This window comes from Dreissena polymorpha, chromosome 3, assembly GCF_020536995.1.
Source record: "Dreissena polymorpha isolate Duluth1 chromosome 3, UMN_Dpol_1.0, whole genome shotgun sequence".
In the NCBI taxonomy this organism is placed as follows: domain Eukaryota; kingdom Metazoa; phylum Mollusca; class Bivalvia; order Myida; family Dreissenidae; genus Dreissena; species Dreissena polymorpha.
In genome coordinates this window covers 81,480,325-81,493,913 of record NC_068357.1, presented here as the reverse complement: position 1 = coordinate 81,493,913, position 13,589 = coordinate 81,480,325, and the positions used below count along the sequence as shown (strand labels likewise).

At 34.6% G+C, this 13,589-nt stretch overlaps 2 protein-coding genes across 11 annotated transcripts in view; one reads left to right on the top strand and one right to left on the bottom strand.

Annotated features, from left to right (window-relative positions):
* LOC127874963 (MAPK/MAK/MRK overlapping kinase-like) overlaps positions 1–13,589 on the bottom strand; it is a 105,394-nt gene that overhangs the window by 61,789 nt on the left and 30,016 nt on the right. For 2 of the 9 annotated variants that reach the window (XM_052419682.1, XM_052419681.1), the window contains exon 1: positions 3,163–3,314. The exons of 6 other annotated variants lie outside the window; for them this stretch is intronic. In XM_052419682.1, coding sequence (XP_052275642.1) covers positions 3,163–3,280 — 118 coding nt within the window. In that variant the 5' untranslated portion in view covers positions 3,281–3,314. Of the gene's footprint in view, positions 1–3,162; positions 3,315–13,589 lie in introns of those variants that run through there. One more of the 9 variants, XM_052419678.1, reaches the window with a different exon arrangement.
* The window catches only part of LOC127874962 (methylmalonate-semialdehyde dehydrogenase [acylating], mitochondrial-like), a 56,920-nt gene continuing 52,543 nt past the window's right edge, over positions 9,213–13,589 (top strand). Inside the window, exon 1 of one of the 2 annotated variants that reach the window (XM_052419676.1) lies at positions 9,213–9,342. In XM_052419676.1, the coding sequence (XP_052275636.1) occupies positions 9,307–9,342 (36 nt within the window). In that variant the 5' untranslated portion in view covers positions 9,213–9,306. Of the gene's footprint in view, positions 9,343–12,398; positions 12,432–13,589 lie in introns of those variants that run through there. The other variant, XM_052419677.1, reaches the window with a different exon arrangement.

Below are 13,589 nucleotides of genomic sequence, written 5' to 3'. Positions count from 1 at the left end.
ATGAAATCTCGGCCAAGTTCGAAAATGGTTCCAGTTCGTAAAAAAACCTTACCAAACAGATTAAACCATTGATGAAATAATGATAGTGGGATGTTGAAGTTGTTTTATGATGCTAATTGGTTCAGAAACATGAACAACAATTCAAATGTCTAATTATATTGCATTACTTCGAATTATTATATTTACATTTCCAAAAATCGCGTAGTGATAAATCCAGTAAAACAACAGATGCATTTGAATCTTATTTGACCTAGCTTTCACATAATATACATGGTATGTCAGGACAAGTAATTGAAATGAATGATTCACACGTGACCTATCGAACTTTGTAAAGAAAGCATTTTTGCAGGAGAGACAACCAACTACTCTCTAACTGTTCCAGTAGATTTGTCCCTCACATACTGATATAAGGTTTTGATATTTACCGGTATACATGGTTATTTACCATATTGCGCAAATATTATGGTGTATTTACCTCGGGCATGCGTCTCCCAGGTTTTATGACCTTAATCCGTTCGTAAAACCCAATGATCAAAGTGTCAAAAGAGAAGCGAATACAGTGCCAAAATCTGTTAAAATAGCGCTGTAAAATATACTGTCCGAAAATTTATAGTCATTAATGATAGACGAAATCGCGCTTGTCAAAAATTAAGAGTCACGAAAAATAATTATTTTGGCCAAAAATGGGGTGTCCGAAAACCTAGACTTAGAGTGTCCGAAAACTTAGAGTAGACCGGTATCCAGAGAGGCACCCCCCCCCCCGAAAAGAGGTGCTCCCAGGAAGGGTGCCCCCTAATTTTAGGGGGCGTAGAGGTGCCCTCCCATCAAATCTGGAGGGGCGGGTAAGTGCCAACTGTCAGAATTAAGAAGGCGGTAATCTGCCCCCTCACAATAATTCAAGGGGCGGTTAAGTGCCCCCCCCCCCCTTGGAAGTATCGTCTGTTCAAGTTTGTGTCCGCTTCAACAACCATGAATCGTGGAATGCCTTTATCAGTGGGTAAGGTAGACAATTGTCCGCTAACAGATATGTAGGCATCCGTTTTGCCACGTTTTGCAATATTTAGGACTTGAAGAAAAAGGAAAAAAAGGCATAAGATTGTACTAAATTGCATGCTAATTCATGTTCTTTTTGTTTGAACTACGGGGAAATATGAAATAGTTCAGCCGCAAAAACTTTTTATATTAGCATAAAAGGATTTTTTTCTTTGGTCACACACGTGCAATGAAAAAAAAGATCCCCTGAACAGACAATCAGGATCAATCTGCTCAGGGTGCTTATAAAGGGGAAGACAATATTTAGGGGGTACTTATCCGGGTCATCAATTCGGAAAAGAGGGCACGTCTCCGCCCCCTAATTTTCAGCAGGAGGGCAGTTCTCCGCCCAATAAAAAACAGTGAGGGGGCCACTATCCGCCCAGTGAAAAATCTTTGAGGGGCACATCTCCGGGGGGGGGGTTGCTTATCCTAGAATCAATTACGGTACCTATGTATTCAGGTTTTGTAATATTTTCAATTAACAAAAGTATTTAATAAAATAATACACTTTATAGTTATTTTTTGTTTTGTGGATGAAACATATTTACGATCTTTCAAACACGAAGTTTGTTTGACGAATTTCTGCATAAACATACCTAACATAATAGTTTAATATATTTTATAGATTAACCCTATTTCTTTGTTTAGTTATAACTTAAAAACCTACCCGCTAATCGTTTAAATAGATTTCCTATACCTACAACACAGGTACACTTAAATTATGTGTGTAATATTCGATCAGTGTGTCAACGTTTGGCATTCGTGTTTTCATTTTCTGAACGCGTAGGTCCATTTGATTACAAACGTTTTAGATGCGCGTTTGGTCTTTTATTAATTATGAGGTAAGTGTAGGTGGCGTAAGTGTAAGTGTTGACTAGCATCCAAACCAGTTTCAACACACATAACAGTAGAGGATGACACAGTAATTTATCTTCGTATGTAATTTCGGGAGTTTTATAGTTTGCTATAATAATGCACATATAAAACAATTGTTTATGTTAGATAAAGGGCGTCTATTCTTTGGAACTCAGCCTTCTCAAATAAAGTTTAGATCCTTAGGATCTACCGTGAACGCATCAGGGCCCATGTCTCTCGCGTTTTGTTATGTTGTTTTGTTTGTTATGTACAAAGTTTTCAAAACGTCAATGTTAGGTGTGACAAGCGCTTTATTTTAATTGAATCTATGTCTATTGTTGATTATCCAGTAACACAATGAGTTTATAAAATATTTCTTAGGCATTCGTGTGCATTTGATTTTTCGAATTTATACTTTTAAATGAACCTTTTTGGAATCAATTACAAAATTTGAGAAAAATATTTTGCCGATATTTGAACAGATCTTTTAATTAGGAATAATACACACACGCGCGCACTAAAAAGACAAAAAAATAAAAGGCGCATTGATGTTTTTCCTTTTCTAAAAATTATATAGCGTATTTAACGCGAAATGAAGGTTTAGATTTTAAAACTTGCTGAAAACAAGAAGGTACGTGTTGTCTACATAGTTTCCAATGTTACACTGCAAATGTAATACGCATTATGTTTTGGATAAAGATAACAGAATTCGAATCCAATTTGGACACACTTTTTCAATTTGCAATTTATATATGTTTGATCTCAATATTATACCACACACGTCAAAATATACCACAATATATTAACAAGTTCCTTTAAAGACCATAATATATATCGAGATTGTTTCAAATAAGTGTTGATTGTTGTTGTGAATAAAATGTTCGTAATATTAACGCACTTCAATTGAAAGAAGATTAATTAAATAAAATATAATAATTACAAGTAACCGACATGTTCGTAGTCTATTTAGTATGTATATACACTTTAAAACATTTTTGTATGATGTGCTAACGTGCAGTAATGAGGCAGACTTGATTTGTTGACTTAAATCGATGTGCAAAAAATACAGAATAATTGCTATATAAAACGGAATATAACTGGTTTTTGAAAATCTATTTTGTGTAAACGTACCGTAAATAAAAAACACACTAGAATACAAGAATAGTATCGCGTTAATGACAAGACAAGTTAATGGAGGTTTAGATCCAATGCATCGATCAAAATCAAACACCCGTTTACATACTAAAACATACTACTTGTGGAGACCCCTACCTCCTTTCCCATACAAAATATCCTTTCTGCGTTTCTCTGTCGATGATTTCGTGTCAGGAACCGGTTCTGTGTCGTCTGTCACATTTTCATTGTCTGCACCTTTGTCAGACTTAGCCATAGTAAAATAAAAAAATACCTCCACGGGTTCAATTATTTTATCCCATCCTTTTCATTTTAAACACAACAATCGCGTTTTCCTGTTTTAGCAGTCATTACCTCATGACCGCTTATTGTGGAACTGTTTCCAAAATCATACATTTAATCCGATGGTATATTAGCTGAAACTAAATAGATTGGCTAATTCCATTATAAAAAACGGATTAAGGATTTTAATCGCCGTAAATTATAATTACCGACATCCATGCGTCGTTTTAAAACACACTATTCAGAATTGGTCTAGATCAGTTTTGCATATTTTAAAATTGGGCCATGGAAGATATAAATTAGTTACAAAATGTGCACATTCGCATGTGTATTTGAGTATTGAAATATTTGCAGATAAATTCAATATTACGCCTTGTGAACGATCCAGTAAAATCGTTCCATTTCCTCTGCAAAACAAATATTTACATAATTGTAATTAAATTGATAGTAAAACTCTTATAAACGGGACCCTGTGTTTTTTGACAGGACGGTGACATAAACGTGCATAGAACTTAAAGGGTGGGCATTACAGGATTAAATTTTCAGAACGTTAGGAAAAACATAAAAAAAATATAAATGCACTCAACATTTAACGGACTTATTTATACGAATTGGCCTTTTTTGGAATTCGTCATATAATGTTATAAATTCATAAATGTAAACAGCGTAATAAAAGCGTACTAGTATACATATAATTACAAATGCATAATTTTACAAACAAAGAGAAACACTTTCTTTACCAAGGCTCGAACCAGTGAAAACTGGCTAAAAAGGTTAGCAGCTTAACCATTCGAATATTCGAACACTTACAATACGAACTGCATTTTGTACTTTATATTAGCGATAAACATATTAATTGTCACAAAATACAGCGAATACAACAGACACGATCAAACTATATCAATCGTTGTAAAGCTTTGACATTTTCTCAGCTTCAAATGATGATTGCTTATAAACTGATGTGTATTTATAAGTCTACATGATTGATGGTATTTCGCACCCTGGTGTACAGCGTTCTTTTTAATTTGGAACATGTGACAAAAATGGAAAATTGTCATTTTGACAATCTGTTTACATTAGTACCGTAACCATTTGAAATTGTTATAAAAATCGTTGGTAACAAAAAACGATTCAATCAATATGAATATGTATTCATATATTGTTGTCGTTGTTCACAAGGCGACTCACATTATTAAAGGAAATTGCTAATTATAGTTTTAACATGATATTTAATGATCATCATAATTATTATATATACAAAGCACACGAATGTCGTTATAAGGCTACTCGTATCAAGTCGGATTTTTCTACATTTAAATGCATGCTATTTTCTTCTATTTGAATAACTGAGATGATTATTTCATTTCGTTTTATGTACCGTAAACATGGTATTTTAAAATAACAAAACCAGCAAAAACATATAACCGTAATTACTCGGACACTAAGATTTCGGACACCCCCTTTTTTGCCAAAATAATTATTTTTGTGACTTTTAATTTTAGGACATGCACGTTTTCGTCCATCATAAATGACTCTAAATTTTCGGACAGTATATTTTACAGTGCTATTTTACCAGATTTCGGCACCGTATATGCTTATCTTGTGACACTTTCATCATGGGGTTTTACAAACGGATTAAGATCATAAAACCTGGGAGACGCATGCCGTAGGTCAATGGACCATAACATTTGCGTAATTGGGTAAATAACCATGTACACCGATAGAAAACAATCGCTTCATCCAACAGCATTTAAAAAGATTTTCCTATTAAGGAAGCAGTGTGTTTAATGTCTTTGCTTTTTTGTTCTGTATCATTTCAGGCAAGAGTAAGCAAAGCTGTGGAGTTATTTTTATTTTAAAGTAGAAACACTATTGTGCATTGATTTATTGATTTTATTTAAACATACCGGTATACATGGGCATTGAAAGTTATGAACCAATATGAAATTGATCTTGAAAATCACAAATTATATCAGTCATTGTGTCCTTTCTTTTTCCCGTGTACATTTTGCAACATAATTATATTCCGTACGAATATACGTGTTTAGCCAATACGTTTGTCACTCGACATTATCTTACAGATTCCGGACTCCATATACCGTTAGACATAAAATGTACGTCTTTTGTAGTAAATATGCCTGCCTAAAACGGTTATGAATTTACGTGCAAAACCATTATAATGTGAATTGAACTAGATCGAAAATTGGCATAAACTTCATAGTTTATATAAAATCATCTCTGCCACAATCATCCCAACCTCAGCGCATCCAAAAAGGCAAGTTAACGATAACGGTTTTGTTAAGGTTATGCAATAATTGAAACGCAATAAGGCCTCTGGACCAGAAAAAAATCCCTTGACCGTTTTTATATCAGAATTTCAAGACTGAAGTTGATTACAAATAGCTACAAGATTACATGGAGAACCAACAAGATAGTGAGGGAATAACGCTCATGGACTCATATCCATACAAATATGAGGTATTTCACTTTTCAATAAAGAGAAAAAAACACGTACTTCATTCTTGGTAAACAAATGTCCAATCAAACGTAAAATGCTTGGAACCTATCTTTCAATACAAACGTTTTTGGTACCAACTCATCTACATGAAATGCAACAACAACGCCATGCCGCTTGTTAACTACGACCTATCCACATAAAAGAGACCATCTTACGAACATCCGTCCTGCAACAGGTTAAATACGCTCCAACTAAATGGGACTCACATACCATCAACCGAGAAAAGGGGCGCTCAGATGCATCTCAGGAGAAGAAGCAGGGTTACTGTATTGACGAAAAACTTGTGTTGGTTTGTTGTTTTGAAGGAGTCACTTAATTCAACGGTCAGCAAAAAGTAGAATAACATTTTTATAATGCTAGAATACCACCACTGCAAGCATTTATTGAAGGGATTGCTAAGTTACATATAACGAGATAAACTCTTTTTTAATATGTAAAGTGTCTCTTCTCAATGTGTAAAAATCTTTAAATAGTTTGCGACTAAACTTGTGCAAGTTTTGAGCTCATTCTGCTAAAGAAGAACTTTGTACGGACTTGGATATTATAGCCTTGTCCAAGCCGGAAGGGGGGGAGGGGGGGTCAGCAGACATATAAATTTCTGAAACAAAGCAACACTTATTTTATCAAACACAAACACAGGTTGTCAGTGAAGGCATCGCCCTGCTGCTAGAGAGCCTAGCGGAATTATCCTACTATCCTACAGTTTAATCATATCCTACAGTTTCATCATATCCTACAGTTTCATTATATCATACAGTTTCATCATATCCTACAGTTTTAACCTATCCTACAGTGTCATTCTTTCCTACAGTTTCATCATATCCTACAGTTTCATCATATCGTACATTTTCATTCTTTCCTACAGTTTCATCCTATCATACAGTTTCATTATATCTTACAGTTTCATTCTTTCCTATAGTTTCATCCTATCATACAGTTTCATTCTATCCTTCAGTTTCATACTTCTATAGTTCAATCATATCATACAGTTTCATTCTATCCTACAGATTCATCCTTTCTTACAGTTTCATCCTATCCTACAGTTTCATTTTATCCCACAGTTTCATACTTCTACAGTTTCATCATCACCTACAGTTTCATTCTATCATACAGTTTCATCCTTTCCTACAGTTTCATCCTATCATACAGTTTCATTATATCATACAGTTTCATCCTGTCCTACAGTTTCATCCTATCGTACAGTTTCATCCTATCCTACAGTTTCATCCTATCCTACAGTTGCATCATATCCTACAGTTTCATCATATCCTACAGTTTCATTCTATCATACAGTTTCATCCTATCATACAGTTTCATTATATCCTACAGTTTCATTCTTTCCTATAGTTTCATCCTATCCTACAGTTTCATTCTATCCTACAGTTTCATACTTCTATAGTTCCATCATATCATACAGTTTCATTCTATCCTACAGATTCATCCTTTCCTACAGTTTCATCCTATCCTACAGTTTCATTTTATCCCACAGTTTCATACTTTTACAGTTTCATCATCACCTACAGTTTCATTCTATCATACAGTTTCATCCTTTCCTACAGTTTCATCCTATCATACAGTTTCATTATATCCTACAGTTTCATCCTGTCCTACAGTTTCATCCTATCGTACAGTTTCATCCTATCCTACAGTTTCATCCTATCCTACAGTTTCATCATATCCTACAGTTTCATCATATCCTACAGTTTAATTCTATCCTACAGTTTCATTCTATCCCACATTTTCATCATATCCTACAGTTTCATCATTAACTACAGTTTCATCATGTCCGACAGTTTCATCCTGTCCGACAGTTTCATCCTGTCCTACAGTTTCATCCTATCCTACAGTTTCATTCTATCCTACAGATTCATCCTGTCCTACAGTTTCATCATATCCTACAGTTTCATTCTATCCTACAGTTTCATTATATCCCACAGTTTCATCATATCCTACAGTTTCATCATATCCTACAGTTTCATCCTGCCCGGCAGTTTCATTTTGTCCGACAGTCTCATCCTATCACACAGCTTCATCATATTCTACAGTTTTATCATACCCTACAGTTGCATCATATCCTACACTGTTATCCTATCCTACAGTTTAATTGTATCGTACAGTTTCATCATACCCTACAGTTTCATCATATCCTACAGTTTCGTCATATCCTACAGTTTCGTCAAATCCTACAGTTTCATCCAATCATTCAGTTCCATCATATCCTACAGTTTTATCATATCCTACAGTTTTATCCTATTGTAAAGTTTCATATCCTACAGTTTAATCATATCATATAATGTTAGCTATTATCGTAGTATTTGTATTTGTACTTAACATGTTACGATATTGTAATGCATTGATTATATTGAACTGTAAAATGCTTGTCATGTATACACAAATAAAACTAACTAACTAAAATCCGTCAGTTTCATCCTGACCTACAGTTTCATCCCTTTTTTACAGTTTCATTCTATCAAACAGTTTCATCCTATCCTACAATTTCATAATATCATACCGTTTCGCCATATCCTACAGTTTCATCATATCCTGCAGTTTCATTCTATCCTACAGTTTCATACTATCCTACAGTTTCATTCTATCCTACAGTTTTATCAATTCTGAAAGATTCATCCATCTCCCCATATTTTTAATTTATGACATGTGGTTTATCAAACTTTAGTTTTTAATCTTAATTTAGAAATTCTGTCATAAATTGTATTTTCGGTCCAAAACATATGAGTTTTCTAGTGCTTGTAAAATTATTAAAATATATAAAAGTTTGCTAAAATATAGCAAAAATTGCTATAAATGGTGTGTATATGCGAATAATTTTGAAAATATTCCTTTTTTACATTATGAAGGTGTTTATAAGCATATCATAAGACATATTTAATTATAAACATGTATATCAAATTTAAATATAGTATGTTCCTATCAGACTGATAACAAATTTATTGGAAATATATGAACAAATTAAGGATGTTAGGGAGTGTTCCTATAAAAAGTCTGTCACTAAGGAAATATCTGATATGTAAATTGTGTTGCCTTTGTGGCAAAGACATCACATTTTATTTGTGTTAAAAGTTGTTTCATTCAGTATAAAAAGTAAAATAGACAATAAAGTAGCCGAGTATAGGGGAAACGAGCTTAATTGCAAAGCAATTAAATGTTATCATGAACGTTAGCATAAGATTATAAGATTATTTATAATATTAACGAACGGTTAAATTTGAAAAAGTATTTTTTTATATAGCTGGGGTTAACTTTGTCCAGAGTAGGCTGTCTCTAATACTAACTTTTCAGCGTTAAGTAGGACGGGTATCAGACCAGAGCGAACTATTGTTATGTATGAGTGTAATGTAACCAAATTGTAATATTTCACGAACCAATAGTTTTCTAGATAACCGGAATGGAGGTCAATTCATTTTGACCAATGAAATTTCTCAATTGTGAACGACCTTGAACTCAGTTAATTAAAGATAGCGATGGCTCTGACAAGAATCTCCCCGACTTTTCAACGGGTTTGTAATATGTTATTTGTTATAGCGTGACAACTTGCTTACCGTTATTATACAATTATTATTATTTGCATAACTGTTCGCGCTGTCATCGTGTTTATGTCGTGAAAACTGTTAACCCTTTGCCGTGTAATGTTAGCCCTGATTCCTGGACATTGATCACATAAGAGTTTTAATGAGCAATTGGCAATTAAATCTGCTTTAATAATTGAATCTTGAAAAATGAACTAAAATAAAATAATGGGATTTTCTTCAATATATGCATATTTGCATTTAGTTAGTGTGGGGAATAATAAAGCCGTAATTGATTCCTGTGAATTTGTACACTTGATAAGCAAAATGTGTTCTCGTTTGCATTGTGTTGGTTTATATAATTTGACCAAGATACATGTATATGGGTTATTGGATGCTCTTCAGTAAAGCATCTGTTAGTGCAAAGAAAGAAACATAATACAGTGCCTTCCACAGGAATTTAAGCCCCGGGGCTTATTGGGGTGTCCTTGGGAAAGATGTCACCTGACGTTGATTTAAAAAAAGATTAACGTGTCAATTGACATTCTGTTGTGCGTTATAAATCTAAGAAAAACAGCTTCAAAAGACGTCATTTGGTGCGCTATAACTCTTCCTGAAAACCTCCAGCTATAAAGTCATTTATAAAGACATTTTTTAAATAATTGTTTTAAAAACTTTTCCGCAAGGATAGTAAAATCCCGACTCCAACGATTTCCAATACACCCGTATCAATCCGACTCTATTACTGCATACTTACTATATTTACCTTTCAAGTTTCTATTCGTTACCCGTTTTTAAAAGAACTTTCTGGTAAATATTGACAATAAAAGTGCTCAATAATTTCTTTTACAACAAATGTTGCCATTTTTCTAAAGTATCAAATACATTTTGGCATAAGTGACTATTTATAGATTTTATGAAATATTGCCACTAAACATGTGTAAAATCGCTTGACATGGTGTGTGCTTGTTAATGCAATGCTCAATACACCCACACAAGTTCAGCTTCTATGCACATGATGCGAGTAGTTCATGCTGCAATATTTTTCGCGCCCTTTTATTGAGACAAATGGTCAACACGAAATAAATTATCACTGTTTTATTTGAAGCAAGAAACTGTTAACGTATAGTTAACATTTACATTTGGATGTGGGTTTCGGATTGCAAATTTAATTATGCTCATTTGAGACTTCAAGAAAACTTAACTGTTGCGTAATGAATTCAACGATAATTCGTTATAAAATGCTTTACGAGCCAAGTAAATGTTTTGACATTATTATTCATGAAATGTACAACTTACACTAGGATTACAGCCATCATCAGTCTTCTAAGTAACTGGCCAAGATTTCTGTGGCAATGAGATGTACGTCACGAGTCGTCTGCATGATTCAACTGCAGGGACATACGTGCCTACAAGTGCTGTTGCTTATACAAAGTGTACGCTCTGATTGGCCAATATTGATTTTCCAATACAGGCGATTGCTCCGCCCTTAAGCGGGCTTTAGTTGGGTAAAGCGTTAGATGTAGTTTGACAAAGGATCGTAAATCAGCATTAAAAATTTTCAGTTAAGTCGATATCGCTAGCAGCTTTGATTTAAGAATGGTTAGTTGCAGTAACAGCCAAAATACACTGATCAGGTGATGGGACTCTGATTTCGAAATGCAAGCGCCCTGGTGAAGGGAATGTTAAATGGCCTGTGGAAAGCACTGTAATAAGAGAAGCTATCTATGCATTTTAATAAGCAAAAATACAAAGATGTATTCATATTAACTTGTATGCCTCTAACAAGGAATTAGTGACTATACAGACCATAGACTTAGTCAATATAAAACATACTTTATCATACATAGAGCCTTTGATAATTTTTTGCTATGGCCCCTCGGGAGTACATATGGACCCCTTCATAAACACAATCGCAGTTATGCTCACAGATTTCATGTGCATCACTAACAGACGTCGTTCGTTACCAATTAAGGAAAAGTGATGCATAAACTTCAAAAACATTAAATTTACCTGCCTACAACTATTCTAGCTGACATTTCTATTTTGAAATTTAAAACAGTGTAAATTATTGTATTTGTATGATGTCATGATACACCATTGACGAAACACAGATATTTGAGGCCTCATATCCTAAAACGAGTTTGAACATGATTTTTAGGTCTGATTTTGGAAAATATATTTTTTAGCTCGGCTGTTTTCGGAGAAACCCGGAGGTATTGTCATAGCCAGCTCGTCGTCCGGCGTCTGCCATCCGCCGTCAGTGTCGTGCTAAAACCTTAAACATTGGCTCTAAAATCAAAGTGCTTCCACCTACACTTTGAAACTTCATATGTAGCTGCACCTTGATGAGTTCCTACACGCTACACCCATTTTTGGGTCGCTAGGTCAAAGGTCAAGGTCACTGTGACCTATAATATAAAACTTAAACATATGCTCTAAAAATCAAATTGTTTCCACCTACAAGTTCGAAACTTCGTATGTAGTGTAGATGCACCTTGGTGAGTTTCTACACGACACACTTTAATTTATTCAAAACTGCACCCACAGCCGAGCGTTGGCACCTGCTATGTGGTGCTCTTGTTTCTGTTTGGAATGTGGTCCCTCTACCCACCCGCCTCAAATTGTAACAAAAAAACACACTGTGTCCCAATGTTTTTTTCACCATTGTGGGAATGGGGCCGGGTCCCTTTGGATTGGGAAAATTCGCTGCACTTTGACTAAAATTGGGAAATAACTTTTGTTGGTTTTGTTGCTAAAAATGCTTTAAAATTGAAATATAAGTGTTTCAGTATTATATTTACTAAGGTTGAACTAATATGGATGGGAAGATGAACAAAATATTGAGATCTAAAATATATTATTTTTTTTTTTGTTTGGAAACCTTCCATTGGGAATTTTGTATTACCATTTGGACAAATATACTTTTTTTCATGAAGAATGGCGGCCAATTAACGGGACACGATTTTGAAATAAAAAAACACACTTTTGTCCATACAAAACAACTTTTGTTAAAATTGATTCTATTGTTTGAATTTGCAGGTCTTCAGCAGTCCTGTAGATATTACGCGACTAAAACGGTATGCTGATAAGTTTTGTTTATAATGCTTAAAAATGTAATGCCTTTCAAATCATCTACCGGTAGTTGAATTCTATATGTCTATATTGTAAATTAGCAAAACGTTAATTCAGCTTCAACATTTTCTGTAGTCCTTGCATGTGTATGGTGAAACACATTGTGCAAAACATTCTAGATTGATGGAGATAACTGAAAAACATATGCAAAGTTTTAAATCCATGTGTATTTTAGTAAAAAGAATTAAATGTATAATTGTAAAGTGTCAAATTAATATTGACTCAATATGTACCTAGTTATGCCCCCCCTTCGAAGAAGAGGGGGTATATTTTTTGCACATGTCCGTCGGTCGGTTCGTCCACCAGATGGTTTCCGGATGATAACTCAAGAACGCTAGGCCTAGGATCATGAAACTTCATAGGTACATTGATCATGACCTGCAGATGACCCCTATATGATTTTGAGGTCATTAGGTCAAAGGTCAAGGTCACAGTGACTCGAAATGGTTTATGGATGATAACTCAAGAATGCTTAGGCCTAGGATCATGAAACTTCATAGGTACATTGATCATGACTGGCAGATGACCCCTATTGATTTTCAGGTCACTAGGTCAAAGGTCAAGGTCACAGTGACTCGAAATAGTAAAATGGTTTCGGATGTTAACTCAAGAATGCTTACACCTAGGATCATGAAACTTCATAGGTACATTGATCATGACTGGCAGATGACCCCTATTGATTTTCAGGTCACTAGGTCAAAGGTCAAGGTCACAGTGACTCAAAACAGTAAATGGTTTGCGGATGATAACTAAAGAATGCTTACGCCTAGGATCATGAAACTTCATAGGTACATTGGATATGACTGGCAGATGACCCCTATTGATTTTCAGGTCAAAGGTCAAGGTCACAGTGACTCGAAAACAGTAAAATGGTTTCAGGATGATAACTCAAGAATGCTTATGCCTAGGATCATGAAACTTCATAGGAACATTGATCATGACTGGCAGATGACCCCTATTGATTTTCAGGTCACTAGGTCAAAGGTCAAGGTCACAGTGACTCAAAAACAGTAAAAATGGTTTCAGGATGATAACTCAAGAAGCTTACGCCTAGGATCATGAAACTTCATAGGTACATGATAATGACTGGCAGTTGACCCCTT